The sequence below is a fragment of the Balaenoptera ricei genome, chromosome 4 (genome assembly GCF_028023285.1).
Source record: "Balaenoptera ricei isolate mBalRic1 chromosome 4, mBalRic1.hap2, whole genome shotgun sequence".
NCBI lineage: Eukaryota > Metazoa > Chordata > Mammalia > Artiodactyla > Balaenopteridae > Balaenoptera > Balaenoptera ricei.
This window is the reverse complement of record NC_082642.1, coordinates 87975509-87996192: the sequence shown is the minus strand read 5'-3', so window position 1 is coordinate 87996192 and position 20684 is coordinate 87975509. Positions and strand designations below refer to the sequence as shown.

At 46.7% G+C, this 20684-nt stretch overlaps 2 protein-coding genes across 2 annotated transcripts in view; both read left to right on the top strand.

Moving 5' to 3' along the window:
• XXYLT1 (xyloside xylosyltransferase 1) overlaps positions 1 to 20684 on the top strand; it is a 186019-nt gene that overhangs the window by 104307 nt on the left and 61028 nt on the right. Inside the window, exon 3 of the mRNA XM_059920798.1 lies at positions 7176 to 7308. Within this exon, the coding sequence (XP_059776781.1) occupies positions 7176 to 7308 (133 nt within the window). The remainder of the gene's footprint in view (positions 1 to 7175; positions 7309 to 20684) is intronic.
• On the top strand, positions 4509 to 5321 carry LOC132365389 (NADH dehydrogenase [ubiquinone] flavoprotein 2, mitochondrial-like). The gene has a single exon (XM_059922094.1). The coding sequence runs from the start codon at positions 4509 to 4511 to the stop codon at positions 5253 to 5255; it is 747 nt and encodes a 248-aa protein (XP_059778077.1). The 3' UTR covers positions 5256 to 5321.

Genomic DNA, 20684 nt, shown 5'->3' with positions numbered 1-20684 from the left:
AGCTCAAGAGGAAGTATGTCTTAGACCAGAAAGCCCACCTAGGTCCTGAGCATCTTTTACCAGTTTAAGTTGACATACTTCAGTGGATCCTATCTTGTGATCACACATTCACCAGTCCTGTGTGAGCCCTGAACCACCTTCTATACCTTGTAGGCAGCAATTCTTCCATTTCCTGAAATAGCCCACGTCAGCTTTTCTGAGCTCTTGCCAAACTATTGTCCTCCATGGAAACCAGCGTTTAAAGCTCCAGCTGCTGAGCCATGAGGTGGGAATGCCAGAAGCTCTTACAGGTTCCATCATTTACCAAGAGGCCTGGGCAACCAGCATCAGGGAGTTGAACTCACCTGAGGAGGATGACCAGCCACAAGTGTGTTCCTCAAACACCAGGTGCACACACAGGTCTCTTCCTAACACGTGAGCCAAGCTTCCTTCTACCTGAGAACATGACCTAGGCACACATTGATACTTCAGTTCTTGTTTTTGTGATTTAAACACATATGTGAGAAGATTTTAAGTCTGAGGGGCTGGTCGGAATACCCCTCACCCAACTGATTGAATGTAGCAGCAGACACATTCCCGGGAATGCACAGGTCTGTCTAGAACAGAGGATGGTGGGCACGGGGCGGACAATGCTTGACTGCTGGTTGCTGTGGCTCTCACACGGGGCGCTGAGCTTGAGTCTCCATTTTCCCTTTGAATTTAGCACAGCTCAAGGTGTGTTCTTAGAGGAATGTAAAGATTTGTTTGTTTTTTTAACATCTCTGCCTGAAGTTAATGTGAGAATATGGAGAGCCATTTTCCCATTTCCAAAAGTTGACTACAAATTGTGTGGGTCATGGAAGTCTTTCTTTTCTTTGGCTACTACTTATTAATCTTCAGGTTTACATTTTCATGGGTAATTTGCAGATCCTCCATGAGCTAGTTGTGTTGGGTGCCTGGCAAGTCTTGTGCACAACCCTTTGGGCCATTACACAGTATCTTCTGCTCCCTAGGAGTTCATGGTCCATGCTGGGAGTGGGTGGTGGCAGGGGGGCTAGTTAACATGAGAGCATTGGCTAGGGAGTCAGAAGACCTGAGTTCTGGGATCAGCTTGGCCACCTAGCTGGACTGTGTAATCCCTGGCAAGTCCTTCTGCTTCTTTGGTCCTCAGTTTCCCCATCTGTAAATGGATATATTGGCCTCAGTTATTATCAGGTTCCCTTTTCAAATCCATTATCCTAGATTATTCTGTCCACTACCTTTTTTGCTTTCTTCTCATGGGATTCTGACATGGCGGACATTCAACCAGTCTGAGATGCAAGACTTTTTTTTGCATCTTGTAGACTACTACTCCTCCTTTTGCTCAGACATTCTCCCCCATGCTTTATAGATTTCATCTCCTCTTCGCTTTGGGGGCAGTTATCTCATTCATTTATTCCTTACATTTCAGTGGTCTTACTGCTGTCATTACAGCTGTCCTCCAACCAGCATCTTCTCTGGGCCATCACTGTGGCTGCTACTTCCACATATCGACCTTGTTTCATCCTCAAAACAATCTTTCAGCATTATGTATAAAACGCTCCGGATGTAGTTCCCACAGAGATGACTATATCAAGGACCAGAGGAACAGGGCCCTTTAAAAAAATCTCATCCTAATGAATTCCAGCCTTCCTGGTAAGCATCTACCTCTTTTCAGCAGCGACATTTACAACTTGGCATCTTATTTCACAATTACATAAAAGGATAACTGTCTGGACAGATGCCTGCATGTTAGTGCAGGCTGTGCTGGGAGCTGTTGGCCTCCCTGAATAGAAGGGCGTGTCCTCCTGCCTCAACCTGAAAGTTGACAACTGGGTCAGTCCTTTGACACTGGTGTGAAGGGGTCACTTCATGCTGGAGCTGCTGCCTCTTTCCTTCCTAATCAGTTAACCTTGTGTGGTGAAGGCCCTCTTGAAAGAAGTCTTCCCAAGCTGAAGCAAATCCTTCCTGAAAGGTGCTTTACCAAGGAGGAGTTATAAAAAATATTAAAGCATCTCAAATTCCTGTGTCTTAGGGCTGCACCTGACTTTCCCAAGTTCACTCCCAGCCAGTCCCTAAAGGTCTGGGAAAGTGCTCAGATTTACTGAGGGGCGTATTAAGACAAGGCCAGGCTCTGCCCAGATGCAAGAACTGGGTCTCCTCAAGAGAATCTGATGTCCTTGAGCTCGGCCCTCTGCCCAGGTCCTGTCCAGGCAGGCCAGGGAAGGAGGTATTCGGGTTGCTTCAGGCAGATTAAGTAGGATTTAGATGATCTTGAAAGACCAGAGAGTACACATAGCACATGGTAAGCTTTCAAGGGAGAATGACTGATTGACAGACTGAATGGCACCTCGATCAGGAATTTCTCTAATTATAGTGAAATTACCGCTTTTATATAGAGGACTTCCTCATAATTCTCATTAGGCCAGGCTGTCACTCTGCAGACCTGGGTTCAGATCCCAGCTCCGAGACTTGTTGGTTGTGGGACCTTGGGCTATTTTTTTTAACCTTTCTAAGCCTCTGGTTCTTCATTTAAACATGGGAATAACTTCACTTAACATGTCGGGTGGTTATGAGAAATAAAACTGTCGCCTGTGTAATAATACTGGACACTTAAAAACCACTTGGAGAAAGGGTGCTTCTTATGTGGCATTTGCTGATATTATTGGAAGTACTCCCAGGGCCATGAGGATGAGAGTTCCCTTTCTTTCATAGCCCTGACGGTGCCACAAAACTACCACCATACTTCCTTGAGGCCTCCCATCTCCAGGTCAAACACCCTTTTGTCCTCTCGCCATCCCCACCCCTGGCGATGATGTGATTTCTCTGTTTGGGATGATGGTGCCATCCTGTCCCTGTCTCATGAGGGCTCTGCTCTACCTTGTGTAAGAGCTGCCTGAAACCCTGGACTTGGGAGCTCGGGACGCAGGAGGTGGACTGAAAGAAAGGAGAGAAATGGCTGGAGGGGGGTGTGTGCGGTGGGGCCTCCCCATCATGACTTCTTGATGGCTGCAGCTCATGCCTGGACATTCTCTCCTGGGACACAGTGTCCTTCCCTAAGGTCACCATCAGGTTCCTGACCTCTGCTCCCCAGGGCCACCTCTGAGAGCAGCAGGTCCCCCGAGACTCCACCTTGTGGCCTGTCTCTCTTCTCCTTCCCGGTTTAGGGCAGCTTCTAGGAGGCAGCCGTGTCACCACATGGGCTTGCTGACCTCCGGGCTCCTGGGTCATCACCCTTCCTAGTTTCTAGGTAGCTGTGATCATTGTCTTTAGTGCAGGAGGGAAAGTGGCAGTTTTGCTCACGTTTACGTGTGGGGTGGGCAGTGTGAAGGCAGGCAGGCCGCCGGGTCCGAGCTGGCCTGGGGCCCATTCTCATCTACCCGCTTCCCACAGGGGCCCAAGAGGCAGCCTGCTCCCCTCTGGCCTGGGCAGCTGGATTCTCACCTACTGGCACTTACTTTTTTTCAGAAAACTCATATGGGATGTCAATTACTGATTTGTTTCTGCATCACAAAGGAAAGTAGAACAGAGACAAATGAATCAGTTTTCTTGAATCATGAGCTGTGATGTCTTCATAAACTAATCTAGAGAATGACTGTTGAATTCCACAAACGTTCCTGAGTATTTACTGAATGCCAGGCCCCGCACTATGTGTGGACGGAGGCCAAGATGCCAAAGATGGGGTCCCTGTCTTCAGGGGGCCTCCATGGGCAGTGGGTCCTGACGGCGCTGTGCTCTGCGGCTGGGCCGTTATGAAAGGGTGGTGGAGAGTTGAGGGGGGAGCCCGGCATTCTGGGTAGGTGGTGCTGTTAGCTCACTGCTCCTCAAGCCCAAGTCCCCTTCTTCCGTTCAGTCTTCCTCAACTGCCTCAAGCTCTAGTGAGTTCCCTACTCTCCAGACCCTGGGTTCCTGTGGCGCCTACAGCCTGGATGATGTTTCCCACCTGTTATCTCGTCTTCTCGGCGTCACAGCCTCACGAGGCACACTGTATCATCCGCACTAACAAATGAAAAAACTAAGGTCTAGAGAAGTGAAATAATTTCCCCAGGGTCACAGAATTAATCAGCAACAGAACTGGAATCTGCTCCCTTGTGGTCTGATTCCCAGGCCAGGCCTTCTCTTAGTACTACTCTTTCTCCTTCATCACTTAACCCCGAGTGGCCCCTCTTCCACGTCACGTCAGCACTAGGTCCCTCCTTACTTTTCAGTCACCTGAGTGTCCCTCCCTGAGGGCAAGGCCCAGTCAGCTTGGTGTCTGGTCCCCTGCTGGCACCACCGGCCCAGGAGCTCAGACAGTCCTGTTGGATGAAGGATGGAGAATGAACTCAGCGCCTCTCTCCTCCCTTCTCGCCCCTGAGTCATCTGGGGGCAACGGAAGCAAACAGCTCTTAAGAGCCAGGTGATTGTGAGAGTCAGTCTGTCTAATTATAGCTCAGTTAGTCTTTCAGACAGTGGATTAAAAACATAACAGTAGGCCTGGCGCGGCCCGAAGGCCCGCAGCTTGGCCTGCCATGTTCCTCTCCGCGGTGCTCTGGGCCCGCGCGGCTGGCTTCGCTGCCCAGTGGGGAAGACATATAAGGAATTTGCATAAGACAGCTGTGCAGAATGGAGCTGGAGGAGCCTTATTTGTGCACAGATATACTCCTGAGAATAACCCAGCTACTCCATTTGATTTCACACCGGAAAACTATAAGAGGATAGAGGCCATTGTAAAAAACTACCCAGAAGGGCATAAAGCAGCAGCTGTGCTTCCAGGCCAGGATTTAGCCCAAAGACAGAATGGATGGCTGCCCATCTCTGCTATGAACAAGGTTGCAGAAGTTTTACAATTACCTCCATTGAGAGTATATGAAGTAGCAACTTTTTATACAATGTATAACCAAAAGCCAGTTGGAAAATATGTTCAAGTCTGCACTACTACGCCTTGCGTGCTTTGTAACTCCGACAGCATACTGGAGGCCATTCAGAAAAAGCTTGGAATAAAGGTTGGAGAGACTACACCAGACAAACTTTTCACTCTTATAGAAGTGGAATGTTCAGGGGCCTGTGTAAACACACCAGTGGTTCAAATAAATGACAACTACTTTGAGGATCTGACACCTAAGGATATTGAAAAAATTATTGATGAACTCAAGGCTGGCAAAATCCCAAAACCTGGGCCAAGGAGTGGATGCTTCTCATGTGAGCGAGCCGGAGGTCTTACCTCTTTGACTGAACCACCTAAAGGACCTGGCTTTGGTGTGCAAGCAGGCCTTTAATTTATATTCAACTGTAAATATGTCACTGGAGAAATAAAATATGAATCTCCTATCTATCTACATAGACTTTTTATATTATTTGTTCATTTCCATCTGTGTACACCTTGCTTGTAACCTAGCAACTTGCAGCTGTAAGTGCCATGTCAGAACTTCAGAGCACCATTTTAGTCTTCTGCTATCTTTGGCTAACTATGAACACATTATTCCATAAGCTAGTTAACAGTTATTTCAGTATTACCCATTTTCAACTGCCCCTTCACTTTTATCAGTAATATTAAATTATTGTGAAGTAAAAATTCTGTCAAATTTCAAATACATTTTGCTCTCCCATCTTTAGCCATAGCCAAGTCTTAAGTTAATATGATCTTTCTATAAACCTTATTTGTCAGTATTCTCTTTAAACATTTTTATATTTACAGCACAGAATTGTTACTGTAATTTCAACTGGTAAGTGACATATCAAGCAGACTGTAGGTGTAATGAGGATAGGGTAGTTGTCTCTAGAAGTACTATTTATCATTTTTAAAGAAGGAAGGTACAAAACAAAACCTGACCCTGCAAGTATACAAAAACTAATTGGGGGAAGAAACTGGAAGTGTAACTTGAGTTGGAAAGTTCGGTGGATATGGGAAATATACTCCTCAGCTGAATGCATATTACAACTTAGAAGAAAGAATAAAACCCTTTGTGTACAATATCCAGTTCAAGAAACTAGATATGAGTTTTGCAAGCTGGAATAAAAAATTAATAGCCAGCTTTAATTCAGGGATAGATCTAAACTAATCCAGTTGTTTCAAGATTTCTCAAAGTCACTGTTTGGCCTTGATCTTATGACAGACTAGTAACTATGATGCTTGTAAATATGATTATTTTTAAGACTGTCTTTAAAAACTAGTTTTTGAGAAACGAAATTGAGTTATTTGTACTGAGGTGGATGGATCTAGAGTCTGTCATACAGAGTGAAGTAAGTCAGAAAGAGAAAAACAAATACCGTATGCTAACACATATATATGGAATCTAAAAAAAAAAAAATGGTTCTTATGATCTTAGGGGCAGGACAGGAATAAAGACACAGACGTAGAGGATGGACTTGAAGACACGGGGAGGGGGAAGGGTAAGCTGGGACGAAGTGAGAGAGTGGCATGGACATATATACACTACCAGATGTAAAATAGCTAGCTAGTGGGAAGCAGCTGCATGGCACAGGGAGATCAGCTCCGTGCTTTGTGACCACCTAGAGGGGTGGGATATGGAGGGTGGGAGGGAGACGCAAGAGGGAGGGGATATGGGGATATATGTATACATACAGCTGATTCACTTTGTTAGAAAGCAGAAACTAACACAACACTGTAAAGCAATTATACCCCAATAAAGATGTTAAAAAAAAAAAAACAGTATCTAGGTCTTTTAGCTGTTTCTCTCTGGGTCAGCATCCTAACTCCACACATATCAAGGTTTGAAGAAATATATAGTAATAAGAACCTGAAGCAATAATGACTTCTGTGGGTGACTTACTACCTGTACCCCAAAGAGAAACACCTGTATGCTTTGAGCTTTCAGTAGGGTGTCCATGTACCGTATCATCTAAATCAGATACTTTTGAGAATGAAATGGTGCTCTTTTGACAATTACACCAGGACAGTGGCCTGAACTGGGGGATCTGGTTACCTAGTTTTATAGAAACTGTATGTCTGCAATTGGAAGGAAATCTACAGGGCCACTGTTTTTTATGAAGGCTTCTAGTGAGTGGGGGCTTGCTGGTAGACGAAGGGCCTTTGTTTCAAGCAGTGTCTTTGCATTATTCAGTGACAGCAAGAATAATCCAGTACCCTTTTCTGCACCTTCCACTTCATTTTCTGTCAGAGGCTGAGCCTCCCAGGATGTGTGTCTGTCTCATTATTGTATTGTTCTTTCCTCCAGAGATCCTGCGGATAATTCAGCTGGACCTAGACCTAAAGTACAAGACCAACATCCGGGAATTGTTTGAGGAGTTCGATAACTTCCTGCCCGGCGCCGTCATTGGCATAGCAAGGGAGATGCAGCCAGTGTACAGGTATGTGGCAGCAGCTGGTGGGCGGCCTCCAGGACCCCTCCTCACTCCCCCTCCACCCTCGGCAGATTGGGATTGATCGGTCTGCAGACTTTCTGTGCTGAATATCTCAGGGACACGTTTGTACTTACTGCTTATATTTAGTAGTATGGGCAGGTGGGTCTGCACCGAATCCGTAGATGTTACTTCATTCATTTGGCAGAGTTTGTGACATTTTTTCTTGTGGAAAGCCCAGCCATTTGGATTGTTGGTTCTGGCTCAGCTCAGAATTTTAAAATCTTGGGCTTTGTCTTATAGAGGAGGTATCAAGATATAGCTTTAACTTGCCAGTCTGGTGATGAACTAGGTTTTCTTGGCCTCGAGTCACCGTGACCCCTCCTCTGTATAAGTGGAGTGGGTTTATCAGTGTCTTTCAGGGAGGGAGAGGCAGCATAATTTTGGAACACAGATTGGCATCTCCTAGTGAAAAGCGCATTCTCGTGCTGCAGTGTTTCCCTGTCAGGTGTGCAGCATGAAGAAACTCCAGCACCTGAGGACCAGGAGACACATTCAAGAGTGTTCGTCGTGGCATTATTTGTAGTAGCCCAAACCCAAAACAACCTAAATCCTCATAGACAGCAGAATGGATAAATATAATATATTCATCTAACTGAGTATTATATAAAGATAAAACGAGCAGACGGGGAGCTAGCTATGTGCATTGATAGGCAAAATGGAAATGTAATCTTTAGGGATATATACGCAAGTGGTGAACATCATAAGGAAAACCAAGGGAACGATGGTTCCCAAAGCCAGCATGACCGTCGCCTCTGGAGGGAGCGGGGGAGTGGTGGGAACGCAGACACGGGTGGGGATTGCCGCTGGAGGCCTGCGTTGCTTTTGTGCTCCACTTGAGGGACGGTGCCTGTGTTTGCATGTACTCCTTTGTACGTAGTATACGTCTTACAATTTAAAAAAATTAAAAAAGGAAAGGAAAAGCAGAAGCACATGCAGGTTTTTGTTAAAAACTAGGCCCACGGCCCTGGATACAGAGAGTTCCATGTTGCTGACTCTTCCTCCTCTGGCCAGAGCCATAGCTCACCCAGAGCCTGGAGCTGGGATTTCACTGCTCCCTGGGCTGGCCCACCCTTCGTTCTCAGTGCACACCCTCCTGCTGGCTCCCTGTGGGCATTCTCAGAGCTAGGCCCAGTCTTTGGAGAGCTGCAGGGCACCGGCAACTGGTGACTCAAGAACACGCGTTTCCTCTAAGAGAGAGGAGAGTGACAGCCTCGGCTTGGTTGTAGTTATTTGCAAGACCCAGATCACACAACAGGAAATTCCTGCAAGGCCTCTGAATGAGTCGATAACTCCTGGGCCTGGTGGGCTGTTCTCCCTTACATAATCCTCCTGCAGGTTACCCCAGAGTGACAAAGTGGAGCCCTTTACTCTGCTGTGTGTGGGGAAGGGGGAGGTTTGGGCAAACATCTGCCCTTGTACTTATAGCAGCCTCCCTGCCTCATTCCCTCACCTTCATACAAGGTGCATCTTACGTCTGGGGGTGTTGATTTAACAAAGGGAGGAGGGACTTCCTTGGCAATCCAGTGGTTAAGACTCCACGCTTCCACTGCAAGGGGACACGGGTTCGATCCCTGGTCAGGGAACGAAGATCCTGGGAGGAGATGGAAGGAGCACTGAGGGTCTGATGTCCTATGTGCTGGTGCCTGCTCAGCCACCACGCTTGGGCTCCTGCATCTGAGGATGGGAGCAGGTGGGCTCCGAGGCCTCCCTCTTTCAGCCCTGGCATTTGTGATCCCAGCCCTTCCAACCCTCACCATTTCCGCATCGTCTTTCCTTGACCTGAGGTTGCTTGTCAGCTGGTGAGCTCCTCACTGCTCCGTAGGGCCAGTGCCCCAGGGATCCTTAGACCAGGCTAACTATTAAGTGCAGTTAGAGCCCTGAGGCCTCCAAGCCTCGGTTTGGAATCTTCTCATGTAATATAAATGGAAACCTGATCACACTTAATGTAAATGGTGTTGGCCAGAATTTATGTTTTCTGTACCTTGAGGATTTTACAAACAGTGAAACTTAAATCAATTTAATTGGCTTTTTCAAAAGAAATCTTGGAAAGATTTTAGATCCAAAATGAAGTTGAGTTTTTCTCACCTTCGGAATCTTTAGTTATCATTCTGTACAATGAGACAGATGAGACCCCTGCGTCAGGGCAGCTGGCAGAGTCCAAAAAAATGCCTTGTTTGTAGGGCTTGCGCCCTCAGAATCAACAGAAATTAAAAGTCTGTCCATGTTCTCCCCGCCTTCCACCCCCCTCCAGCTGAAATGTTTCTAAAGACCTCTGATAAGTAAGTCTGCAAATGACTGCCAGGCGCTAATCTGTGCCCGCCAGTTCTGGGTAATTGCCTTTGGGTATTTGTCCTCTGTTTCAGGCTGAGAATGTTTGGTGCTGGCTGGGGCGGAAACAGAGTGTGGTTTTTTGCCATCTTCCACAAGAAAACTGGAGGCTCCAGTGGCCCAAAAGATCAAGTGTTAGTTGTCTGCCACTTTGGAGTCTGTGCGTGTGTGTGTGTGTGTGTGTGTGTGTGTGTGTGTTTGTAGGGAGGGGTGGGAGAAGCAAGAGGGGGGATGAAGACAGGGGAGTAAACAGGGCCTGAGCAAGGGCAGGCAGCGCCGAGCCCTTGTGATGTTCACACAGGCTCAGCCCCATCTCCATGGACTTGGCCATCGTAGCTGGTGGGGAATCCCCGCGGCTGTCTGCCCACCTCTGTGGGCACTGCCCCTCCCCCAGGAACTGGCAGTGGGGCCTGACTGCCACGTGGTCTCCCTGAGTGTGGACTGTGAGATGGGCAAGATTTTGTCATAAACAGAAGCTGCTAGCATCTGTGAAAAGAAAGGAAAATTTAGAAACCAAACAGCACAAAAGCAAAACTTAACTGATGAACAGAGCACATTCTGATCTGGAAATTCACTAAGCAGAAATAAATCTAGACCTTCTCAGCTGTGTTATTTTTATAGTCACTTGTCCGACAGTTACTGTACTTCAAAAAAAGCACATATTAAGTCATTTTTATGGCTGTTTCCCTTCGATTGTGTGCCACAAATGTTAGAGGCTTGGGGGGCTGGAGGAGAAAGTATTTCCCACTGTCCTTTTGACAGATAGCTTTTTAAAAAACAATTTCCCCCCCCAGAACATAACACCAAATCAACTGTGTTTTCGGGAAAATGATGGCTCGTGGGATGCTGGCATAGGGATAGAGGAGCCTTTTCCTCTTGGGTCCCTGTAAGATTTTGTTGAGTCAAATATCTCATGACCTTCCTCATCTAAAAATTGGGGAGCAGTGGTCATCTTGAGTGGAACATTGTCCTTCCCGTCTTGACTCTTTCTCTGCCTCTTTGTCAGGGAACTGTGGTTAGCTGGGCAGTGTGGTTAGTTGGGATAAGTGGCCCAAAGGAGAGAAAGGTCTAGTGCTTTCTCTGTAAGTAGAATGATCTCTGTAAATAGACGACTGTATTTTGCAAATATGTGTTAGTCCAGGATGCCGTTTAGAATTTACTTCCTTATGAATGTATTGGAAAAGTAAAGAAAACTGTTGGATCCGCTTTGTGTACAACCTATAAAAATTATAAGGGTGTATCAGCAGGCAAAGCAGCCATATGTAGAAGAAATAGTGCTCAGATTATACTCAGAAGCCGTGGATTATAGTCCTGCCTTTCACGAATTATCCATGTGACACTTTGCAAGTCAGTTGATTTTCTGAACTTCTGTGTTTTCATCTGTAAGTGGGCATAAATATGTCTAATACACAGAATTACTGGAACACTCAAATGAAATAATGCACATGCAAGTTTCTGGTGTAAAAGAGACTCTCAGTAAAGGCGTTGTCTCCCTCCCTCCTTAATCATCACAACTGCATTTGTGTTTTCCTTTCCAGCTGATGTGTTTTTCTGTATACCTCCTCTTCTACCCCACTCCCAGCCATATAGGGTTGCCAGTTAAAATGCAGGATACCCAGTTAAATCAAATTGCAGATAAACAACGAATACTTGTTTTATGTAAGTATATCCCAAATATTGTATAGGGATATACTTACACAAGTATTTGTTGTTTATCTGAAATTTAAATTTAACTGGGTATCCTGTTGGGTTCCCTTCCTCCCTTCTCTCCCTCTCTCCCTTTCCTTTCTTCCCTTCTTTCTTTGCTAAATCTGGCAGTTCTACCCCTACCAAAGTGTTAAACCCTCCCTTTTTAGCAGAGGACAGTGGTCTGGCTTTTTTATAAGATCCTTGAGTGAGCAGGAACAAAGGGTGTGGAACTGGAGCTTATGAGGGAAACGGGTGGGAGGGTGTGAGGGAGGGAGGCTGGGAGGGTGGGAGGCTGGGAGAGTGGGAGACTGGAAGGGAGGGAGGCTGGGAGGGAGGGAGGCTGGGAGGCAGCCCTCAAAGTCTCCGTGAGGCACCAGGCCTGAGGTCCACCACCCACCCCCTGCAGGAGCCGGGGCCCAGACTGTGGCCTGGGTCATCAGGGGAGGCCCCTGGGGCTAGGAAGCCTGGCAGTGGCTTAGCCAGGTCACAGGGCTCCTGCTGAGCCTGGAATGAGTGAGTGTGTGAATGTGTGTGTGTGTGTGTGTGTGTGTCTGTGTTTTGAGGAGCTGGGGTCACAGCCATTGGTCATGGTCACTCTGTCTTGAAGCTGCCGCCTGAGGAGCTGCTGAATGGCAGCTTTGTTGGTGGGGGCCATGGGCTTCCGGTTCATTCTCTCTTGGCTCCACAGGCTGGCTGTGTGCTGGTTTGAGCCCAAACCCACCATGAGGTGGAAGCAGCAGGCTAATCCTGTCAGCTGCTGATAACCCCACCAGGCAGGAATTTGCTTTTGTGGTAAATATTTGAATAGTGTCCACTCTTTTACCTTTTTGGGTCATGTGGTTTTTATTGATAGCATTTGTGCCAGCCTAACCTCTTTCCAGATGCTTGGAATGAAAATGTCCAGCTTATTTGCAGGCTGCTTTATCCCACTCCTGGGACTGGAGAAGGGCTCTCAGGGACATTGGGAAGGAAGTGAGGACTAGCACAGAAGTAGGAGGGGAGGAAGTGGACTGATACCACCTCTGCCACTCATGGCTGTGTGACCTTGGGGAAGTTTCCTGATCTCTCTGAGCTTCAGTTTCTTTAGCTGAGACCTGGAGAGTATAGCACTGTACAGTACTGTATATGGTGGAGTTGACTGGAGGCCAAATTAAACAGTGTGCCTGGCACAGAGTAGCACTTCCTACTGGTGGTAGCAATTTTATCCAGTTCCACTCAGCCACTTGGTTCTGTGACCTTAGGGAAGTCACTTAACCTCTGAGGTTCAGTTTCCTCATGGTATGTGAAACTGGAGCAACTGATAATTTAGCATAATTAGTGCTGATATTTTGGCTTCTCAGCATCTGAAACCCCTTCCCATGTTTGAGGAATGTCCTGCCATAGAAGCCTGCCTCCCTTTATGGAAGACAAAAAGGCTGGAGACTCTCTTTCCTGGATTCCTTGCAGCTAGGGTGTTGTTGCTCTGTTCCCCTTCTTCCCTCCCTCCCCTGAGGAAAGCACCATCAGCAATTTAGCATCTATACAGGCTTGTTTTATACTTTTACTATATACCCGAAGCAATATAAGGTACTTGCAGAACAGAAACTGACAGTATTACAAGGAGAAAACAATGAGTCCACAATGATGGAGTGACATTTTAACATGCCTCTATCAGAAACCAGGAGCTCAAAGAGGCGGAAGGTATGTGTACGGAAGATCGCAGCAGAGGAGGAAGGAAAAGGTGGTGGTGGGGGGAACATGAGGAGGACAGACTGTGCCTGAGGCAGGCACCGGTCCCCTGTTTCACACCGTGAGCCTGGCTGGGGGCCTGCGGTATTTCAGTGCCCTCCAGAACGTGACCTTCCGGTCGCTACCTGCTTCCGGACTCCAGCCCTTGGCTCTAGTGGTTTCTGGTTCATGGAAATGTTCATCTCATTTTTCACCCCTACTATTTCCCTTCCCCTGCTACATTCCTTGAATTTAAAAAATTATTATATAAGAGTAATACATTTTCATTAAAAATTCAAACAGTATATGAGGATTATTATTTTTCCAGAAATTTTCTACAGATTTATCAGTTTTGTGTGTGTGTGTGTGTGTGTGTGTGTGTGTGTGTGCATGCATGGTGTGTATAAGTGGACTCATACTTTATATACCCTTGTGCATCTTTTTTATTCGCTAAACAGTGTATCTTGGCCATCCTTATACCTAAGTCAGTATTCCTTTATTAAACATTGCTAGTCTTCCAATATAATTATTTTTATTTTTATGTTTTATTTTGGAAAACTTCCAACATAGACAAAGGTAGACAGAATCATGTATTCTGTCCAGAATCTAGTATCCTGGGTGCTTCAGTATTATAATATTCATGGAGCTTCAGTAATTATCAACTCTGAGCCAACCTTGTTTCATCTTTACCCCCCTCCACTTTTCCTCTTCCCTCCTCCCCAGCCACCCCCATTATTTTGAAGCAAACCCAGACAGCATACCATTTCATCAGTAAATGTCATTTAAAATCCATTATTTAAAAAAAAACAATTCTATGTGCTTGTTTCTGGGTTTGGAGCTGAGAGGTTGTGTGAACTCATGGTGTCATTTTGTCTTCACGTTTCTCGGTCTGAAATCAGTTTGTATGAGGGAGGAAAACAGACAGACACGGCTCTAACATCTAGCCAAGCAGCATCTTCCATCCCTCTCCAGATTGTCTTATGTCAGGACGTTAATGTAGCAGTAGTGTCTTGAAGATTCTACGGCCAATATAAATTCAGGTCCATTGCTCACTAGGCATGAAGCTCTGCTTTTAAGAGAACCTGTCCCCGCCGTCGTTTCAGGATGAGTAAGCATGGGGCTTGGAGGTGAAAAGTAGTAGATTTTCTTCTTCCCGCTGACACCTGAGGATCAACTTCTCGGCTCTTTTTTTTTTTTTTTTTTTTTTAAATTAATTAATTAATTAATTAATTAATTTATTTATTTATTTATTTATTTATTTATTTATGGCTGTGTTGGGTCTTCGTTTCTGTGCGAGGGCTTTCTCTAGTTGCGGTAAGTGGGGGCCACTCTTCATCGCGGTGCGCGGGCCTCTCACTATCGCGGCCTCTCTTGTTGCGGAGCACAGGCTCCAGACGCGCAGGCTCAGTAATTGTGGCTCACGGGCTTAGCAGCTCCGCAGCATGTGGGATCTTCCCAGACCAGGGCTCGAACCCGTGTCCCCTGCATTGGCAGGCAGACTCTCAACCACTGCACCACCAGGGAAGCCCAACTTCTCGGCTCTTGTTCTTGTGTTTTTTAAAAAAAATTAACCAAGATTGAACCTGTCAGTTTCTATTAGAGTTAAATCTGAGTAAAGAGAGAAAAGCTTGCCAGCTTTTAAACTAGTGACTGATAAAGAAGCCCCATATTCCTTCTTCCCTGGGATTTAGAAGACAGGGCTGACTGCTTTTGCGGAGCCCGTGTAACCTGCAGGCAGTGGTGTAGCCCCTCCAGGAATCACTAGTAAAAGGGGAGAGAAATACCTGCCCTGTGGTGGAGATAAAAATATCTATTAGAAGATTATTATTTTTTAATGACACCACTGGGAAAATGTATTTTAAAAGGAAAAAGCTGCATACAGAAAACCTGAGTGGAATTGTGTTACTGTTAATATAATTATTTCCTCTCTGATGGCTGTGCCCGCCGGGGAAGCTGTGAACATCTGCTGTCATCTGAAGGCCATGGGAGTCAGGGAGGCTCCCAAAGGCCGAGTGCTCAGGCTGAGATGAGGTCCTGGTGGGGACCATGTGAGGGGCTTCCCTCCTCTGAAAACACTACTCATTTCAGCTCTTCTGTCATCCTGTGCATTATGAGTCCTCTGGCACTACTGAATCAGTAAGATCCATGGCATGGTACTTGACTGACACAGATGTCACTGGAAGAATGAGTGAGGAAATGAAGGAGCGGATGGGGTGAGGCCAGGTTGCATGCTTTAGGGTGTGCAGACCGGGTGCCAGGCACATAGTAGCTGTTGATTGAACATATAAAGGAACCATTGTTTAATCAGAGGATGCTTCCTCAACAGTGTGTCGGCCAGCTGTTAAGTAAAGGTCCATAGTCCATCACTGGTGTTTTTATAGAAATTGCTTTCACATTTTTCTTTTTAAAGACAATCCATAGGAAACATTGTTATTCTTAATTTTTATTGGGTTCATCGCGTGTGACCCGTAAGATGAGGTGCTTTGAGGAATTACGAGGCAGAACACATGGTTCCTGCTTTCAAGGAGATTATAATGTGAGGGAGATAGGGCAGATGAAATTCAGTAAAGACACAAATGCCAAAGAGGCAAATACCAAGTCAGTGCTGCTGTTTAGAGGTTTCCCTTGGATGAGCCACAAATACGTGGGACTGAGAACTTCACTGTGTGGCCAACGTCATCCTCAGTTTAATATTCTGCCTTCAGAATTCTAAGGGGTGTGTGTGTGTGTGATGCTTCTTTCTTCTGAAAGGTCTCTTGGAAGGGCGCTTGGATTTGCTGTGGGGGTATAGCCTCCAGGAAGCATGCTTAGGACGGACCTGGCCCTGTGCACAAATAGAAGACTCACCCAGTGGGCTTTTATTGTGGGCCTGGCTGAGCAGGAGAGAGAAACTAGAACCTGTCCTCCGGGAGGTGGCAGCCTAGCTGGCGGGGCTGCCGCCCTGGATGGCTCCACTGGGGGGTGGGCCTGGGCAGGTGGTCCAACGGAGGCCCAGCAAAGGATGACAGGCCCGGAGGACTATCCTTTTTTTGCATTACAACTTGTTTCTTTTGCCAAATAAACATCTTGTTGAGAGAACCTCATTTGTAATCTAGGCAGCAAAAAAGACTTATCTGTAAGCATCTTCCTGGGGAAAAGAGGCAAAATAGCAGAGTTGAATCACAGTGACATAGGTACAAGAGGGACTTTCTGTGACAAACAGTGTGTGAAAAGGGCTAAGTTAGGCATGACTGGCTCCACGTGAGGGGAATTTCAATATGGCTCCATGGCTACCTCGGGTACACATTTCAGCCACATGACTGCATTTCTGCAGGTGATTAAGTGGAATGGATATTCAGTCCCCAGGCCTCTGCCACTAGGTTAGCTGCAGAATTGAAATTGCAGAAATATCAAGCTTTTAAACTGGACTTGAGTTTGAACTGAACGCCTTACCTCTGACTCCTGCGTTGGGTGACTTCTTTAAACAAGCCATTTGCTATTGATCGTAGAGCGTTCCCATGGTCTTCTGTTTGGAGGGGGCAGAATTGACCCCCACATCAAGGAGCTGCCCGTAGGAGCACGTTGATCCAGGCACCTAGCCGTCCCTGGCGTCCTTATCTTCAAGACTTTTCTATCACTATTTGTAAAAGGAGATGCATATTTAGGAACCAGAATTGCTTCCTATATAATAATCTGCCTGTCCCTGCCTCTGTAGATGAGTACTCATTATGAGGCTTGCTGCTCCTGATGGGCTTTCAGAAATGTGAGGTCATGGAGATGCTCGTGGGGCCTCATTACTGTCAGGCAGCGTGGAGTGCGTGCCAGTGCGTTTGGATGCTTCTCTGGTTCTCCTTGACCCCTTGGCCCTGTAAGGAAACACTGTCTCCCTTAATAACAGGAAGCCCAGTGTCTACACAGAGTATAAGCAAGCGAAACCCTTGCCCTAACTGCTAGGACCATCTTATCTTGTTGGACCCAAGGATCGTGAGCTTGGAACTGTAAAGAAGACAGTATAATTCTAGTGCTCTAACCTGGGTCAGCAACGAACAAGATTTTCATGTTCCTAATAATGTAACTGTAGTTCATTGGTATTCAGCTCTCAGCCTGGAAGTTGGCACGTAAGCAAGGTAAAAGCATAAACGTGAATCGTGTGTTTAGAAGGAATGACTAGAGTACAGGAGAGGCATCCGCATTTCTTCTGCCTCCTCTTTCCTGCCAAGATGTCAGCAGGGTTTGGGAAGAGTACGGCGTGACCTTGGTCCTTCAGGCCCCCTTTCCACTGACACCTCACATCCTTTCAGCTGCTGTCAAAGGTTAAATGCATCAGATAGATGATCAAGCAATATATTTTGTATAAAAGGAGTAGAGAGGGCCTTTGAGGCCTTGTTGGTGCAGAGGGGGCTGAAACAGCCAGCTGGAACGTAGGAGAGATGTGTGGGTAAATGGAATATCTGTGAGGATAGGTGCCCACCAGCCACCTGCACAGACCAGAGCAGAGGAGCCCCAGTCTCCAGTCCACATGCCATGTCACATTCAGGATCAGATACTGAGTGGCTTTTTGTTTTAAAAAGTGTAAAATGAGAGAACATCTGGTTAGGCTCTCAAAAGAAAAGAGGATCATCCAGTGAATATAACATCTTGTAACAGGCACAAGAATCATTTGTGATTCAGGAACTCAGGATCCAGCCTGTAGCAGTTTAGTTTCAGGTAAATGCCTCCAGGAAGTAATACAAGTTTTTGAAGGTTTAAAAATGGATTGTGACACAGAAGGAAGGAGAGCCGTTGATTGAAAACCCATCTATTCCCTGGTTCTTAACTGGTGTTTTTGATTATCTTGTTTATTTTGCATGAATATGGGCCCGGTGTTGCCAGGTGTTTTGTTTTTTTTTCTAAGAGAAGCCAGAAATATGTGTTATTAATGTAAAAGCTCCTGATTTTAAAATAGTGGCAATTAAGCAAACGGTTTGCTGGCCAAACAAAACAAAATGGTGCACCAGATTCAGCCCAAGAACTGCCTGTTTGAGACTTTGGGTCTGAAAGTTCATTGAGGCAAAAAATTGACCAAATGCCTCCTCCAGTTGGCCTGGACCTCCCGAAGGCTTTGGTCGTTGGCTGGTCCTTGGAGGCTGATGGCAAAAGTTTTTGGGTGCTCAAACTTTTTCTCAAATATTTTCTCCCTATACTTGAAATAGTTGATTTTTATTGGTAATTCAAAATTCCATCAAATGATTTTTCTAATTGACCTCACACTTACCTAATCATAAAATGCCAAGGCCAATCATAATTCTCGTCCAGAAGTGTAATTTGGGCAGAAAATAAAAAGATCCCCAGACTTACCACTTATCAGAGTGGGCAACTACTTTAATGTGTATGCGAACATCTTTGAACTACTCTCAGTGTCTGAAGGTGCTTTGAGGAGCTTGAAGGTCTAGACGGGGAGGAGAGGAGGAGAGAAACCCAAGGCAAGAGGGAAGGAGGAGAGGCCTGGAGTCATGCGGCAGTTGTACATTCACTGCTTTTCATCCACCATCCTGTCTGTTCGGTGCTGCCTCGTGAACAAGCCAGGGAAGTGATGGCCCACGGAGACTCCAGCCCCCGGGCCTTGCTGTCTGCACAGGCGTGGAAGTGAGGATGTTGGGATGTTGTCAATACACACAGAGTGGCCTCCTTGACGGCCCAGCTGGAGACTCTTCTCCCTGGTCTTAGAGTCACGAATAGTCCTATTTCTCCTGGATAATGAATTGGTTTCCCCTTCTGTACAACTGTTTAGATGTCCTTTGCTTTCAGTTGACTAACAGAAATCTTAGAGCCAAACTTGGGTACACCTGTAGTAAGCTTGTGGCTCTCTATAGGAGGCCTGCTGGCATCTTTGCTAACTAAGATAAATCCTTTTGGAACAAAATGGGGGGTAAAATTTAAAGGAAAGGAGAGAAGGAGGGAAGGAAGCTGGATGTAGTCTGGATTAGTCTCCACTTTCTAGATCTGGCTGACTGTTGTAATTAAAGATAAACATTGTGAGAAATAGTCCTGGAGGAAGTGCAGCATGGGTGGGGTGACCATTTAATTTCACCATTAATTTATTGTTTAAACTAGAATACTTTGAGAGTGAAAAGGGGATGCTGTTAATAATCACCCCAGGACCTCAAGGGCAATCCAAGTCTGTCCTGGGCCACCCGAGGATGTGTTATCACTCTAAGCTCGAGGCCGCAGAGCAGGGAAGGATGGAAGGAAAAAGACTGGGCCACCGGGGATGAGGCAGGGGGAGGGAGCTGTGAGAGGCTGAGGTAGTTAGGGTCAGAAATACTGCTGAGGTTGGCAGTGTATCTGGATTCACCATCTGTTAGAACCAGGAAGGGGATGTTGGGCCATTCTTGGGCTGGAATTTGGCTATTGACTGGACTTCCAAGGTGAAGAGTAAAAGCAGCCCATCTCTATGAATGCGTCTTACTAGGCCTGCCCCCCACTTCTCCTGGTTTTCCGTGTCAGTGTGGGAGTTGTGATTGGCCCTGGATTGAATGGGAAGATTGAGCTTCCCTTTTGGGTAGTGCTCAAACTATGTAGATACTAACTTGAGAACTAACCACTGGGATTTGGCCATGATTCCATGTGGAAGGAATCAGAGGAAAGAAGTGAAGGTGAGACGACTGCCTCTCAAAAGTGTAAATGCTTTGTTTTCACTATTGATTCTTGGCTGGTCTCAAAAATTCCCAAGAGCTTTTAGTATGCACTCGCCGCATGTCAGAATTTCACCAGGGCTGCACTGTTTCAGCCTGTGACTGGGAAAGGCTGACCCTGTGCTTCTGTGCACTCCCAGACGCGGGAGGAGGGCTCAGGAAATGTCGCCTCTGCCTCCTGCATGGGCTTGTATTACGTCTGGAGCAGAATCTCCGAAGCTGGGAGGGGTCCTCGTCTGGGAGCAACCAGCTGGGGCTGTAGGTGAGGGCAGCCCAGCCCAGCACAGCCCAACTCCAGGAGGGGAATGGAGTGGAAACTCAGACTCTGCGGATTTCACGGGGCTGGCCCTGGATTCACCCAAGATCAAGACCTTAGGCAATTAACGAGAGCTGGACGTTTCGGTCTTGGGTGCATTTTTGGGAGGTGGCCCTTGTCCTCTCATCCCAGGACATCTGAGCTTATCCATGCTAACTTGGTGACTAGTAGCTTAGCTGTTAAGGATTCCACAGGTATCTGTTGAGGGCCTTCTCTACACCAGGCTCAGTGGACAAGCCACAGGCCCCACCCTCAAGAGTATACAGTCTGGACAGCTGGCCCCGCCTGCAGCCGAGGGGCTGAGCACCCTGTAAAGTTCTCAGTGGTCGCATTCCCGTAACTCAGAGGTGCCTCCGGACCTTGCTTCCTTCCTGCTGCTCTTTCTGACGCTGAAGGCCCTGGTTCCCTCTGCATCACTTCACACCATTATCTGCTGCCTAGAAGCTTCTTAGCCAGAGTGTCCACTTGACTTTCAGTTTCATTTCACGCCGGACACCGTCTCTTGGCTCACTGACAGCTGCGTGTTTTGCAGCCGAGGGGCAGCCTACCCCATCCCTGTCCTCCCGGGCCCCAAATTAAATGATGACTTACCTCTCACACACTCTCTTGACCACCTACTGTATGCTAGA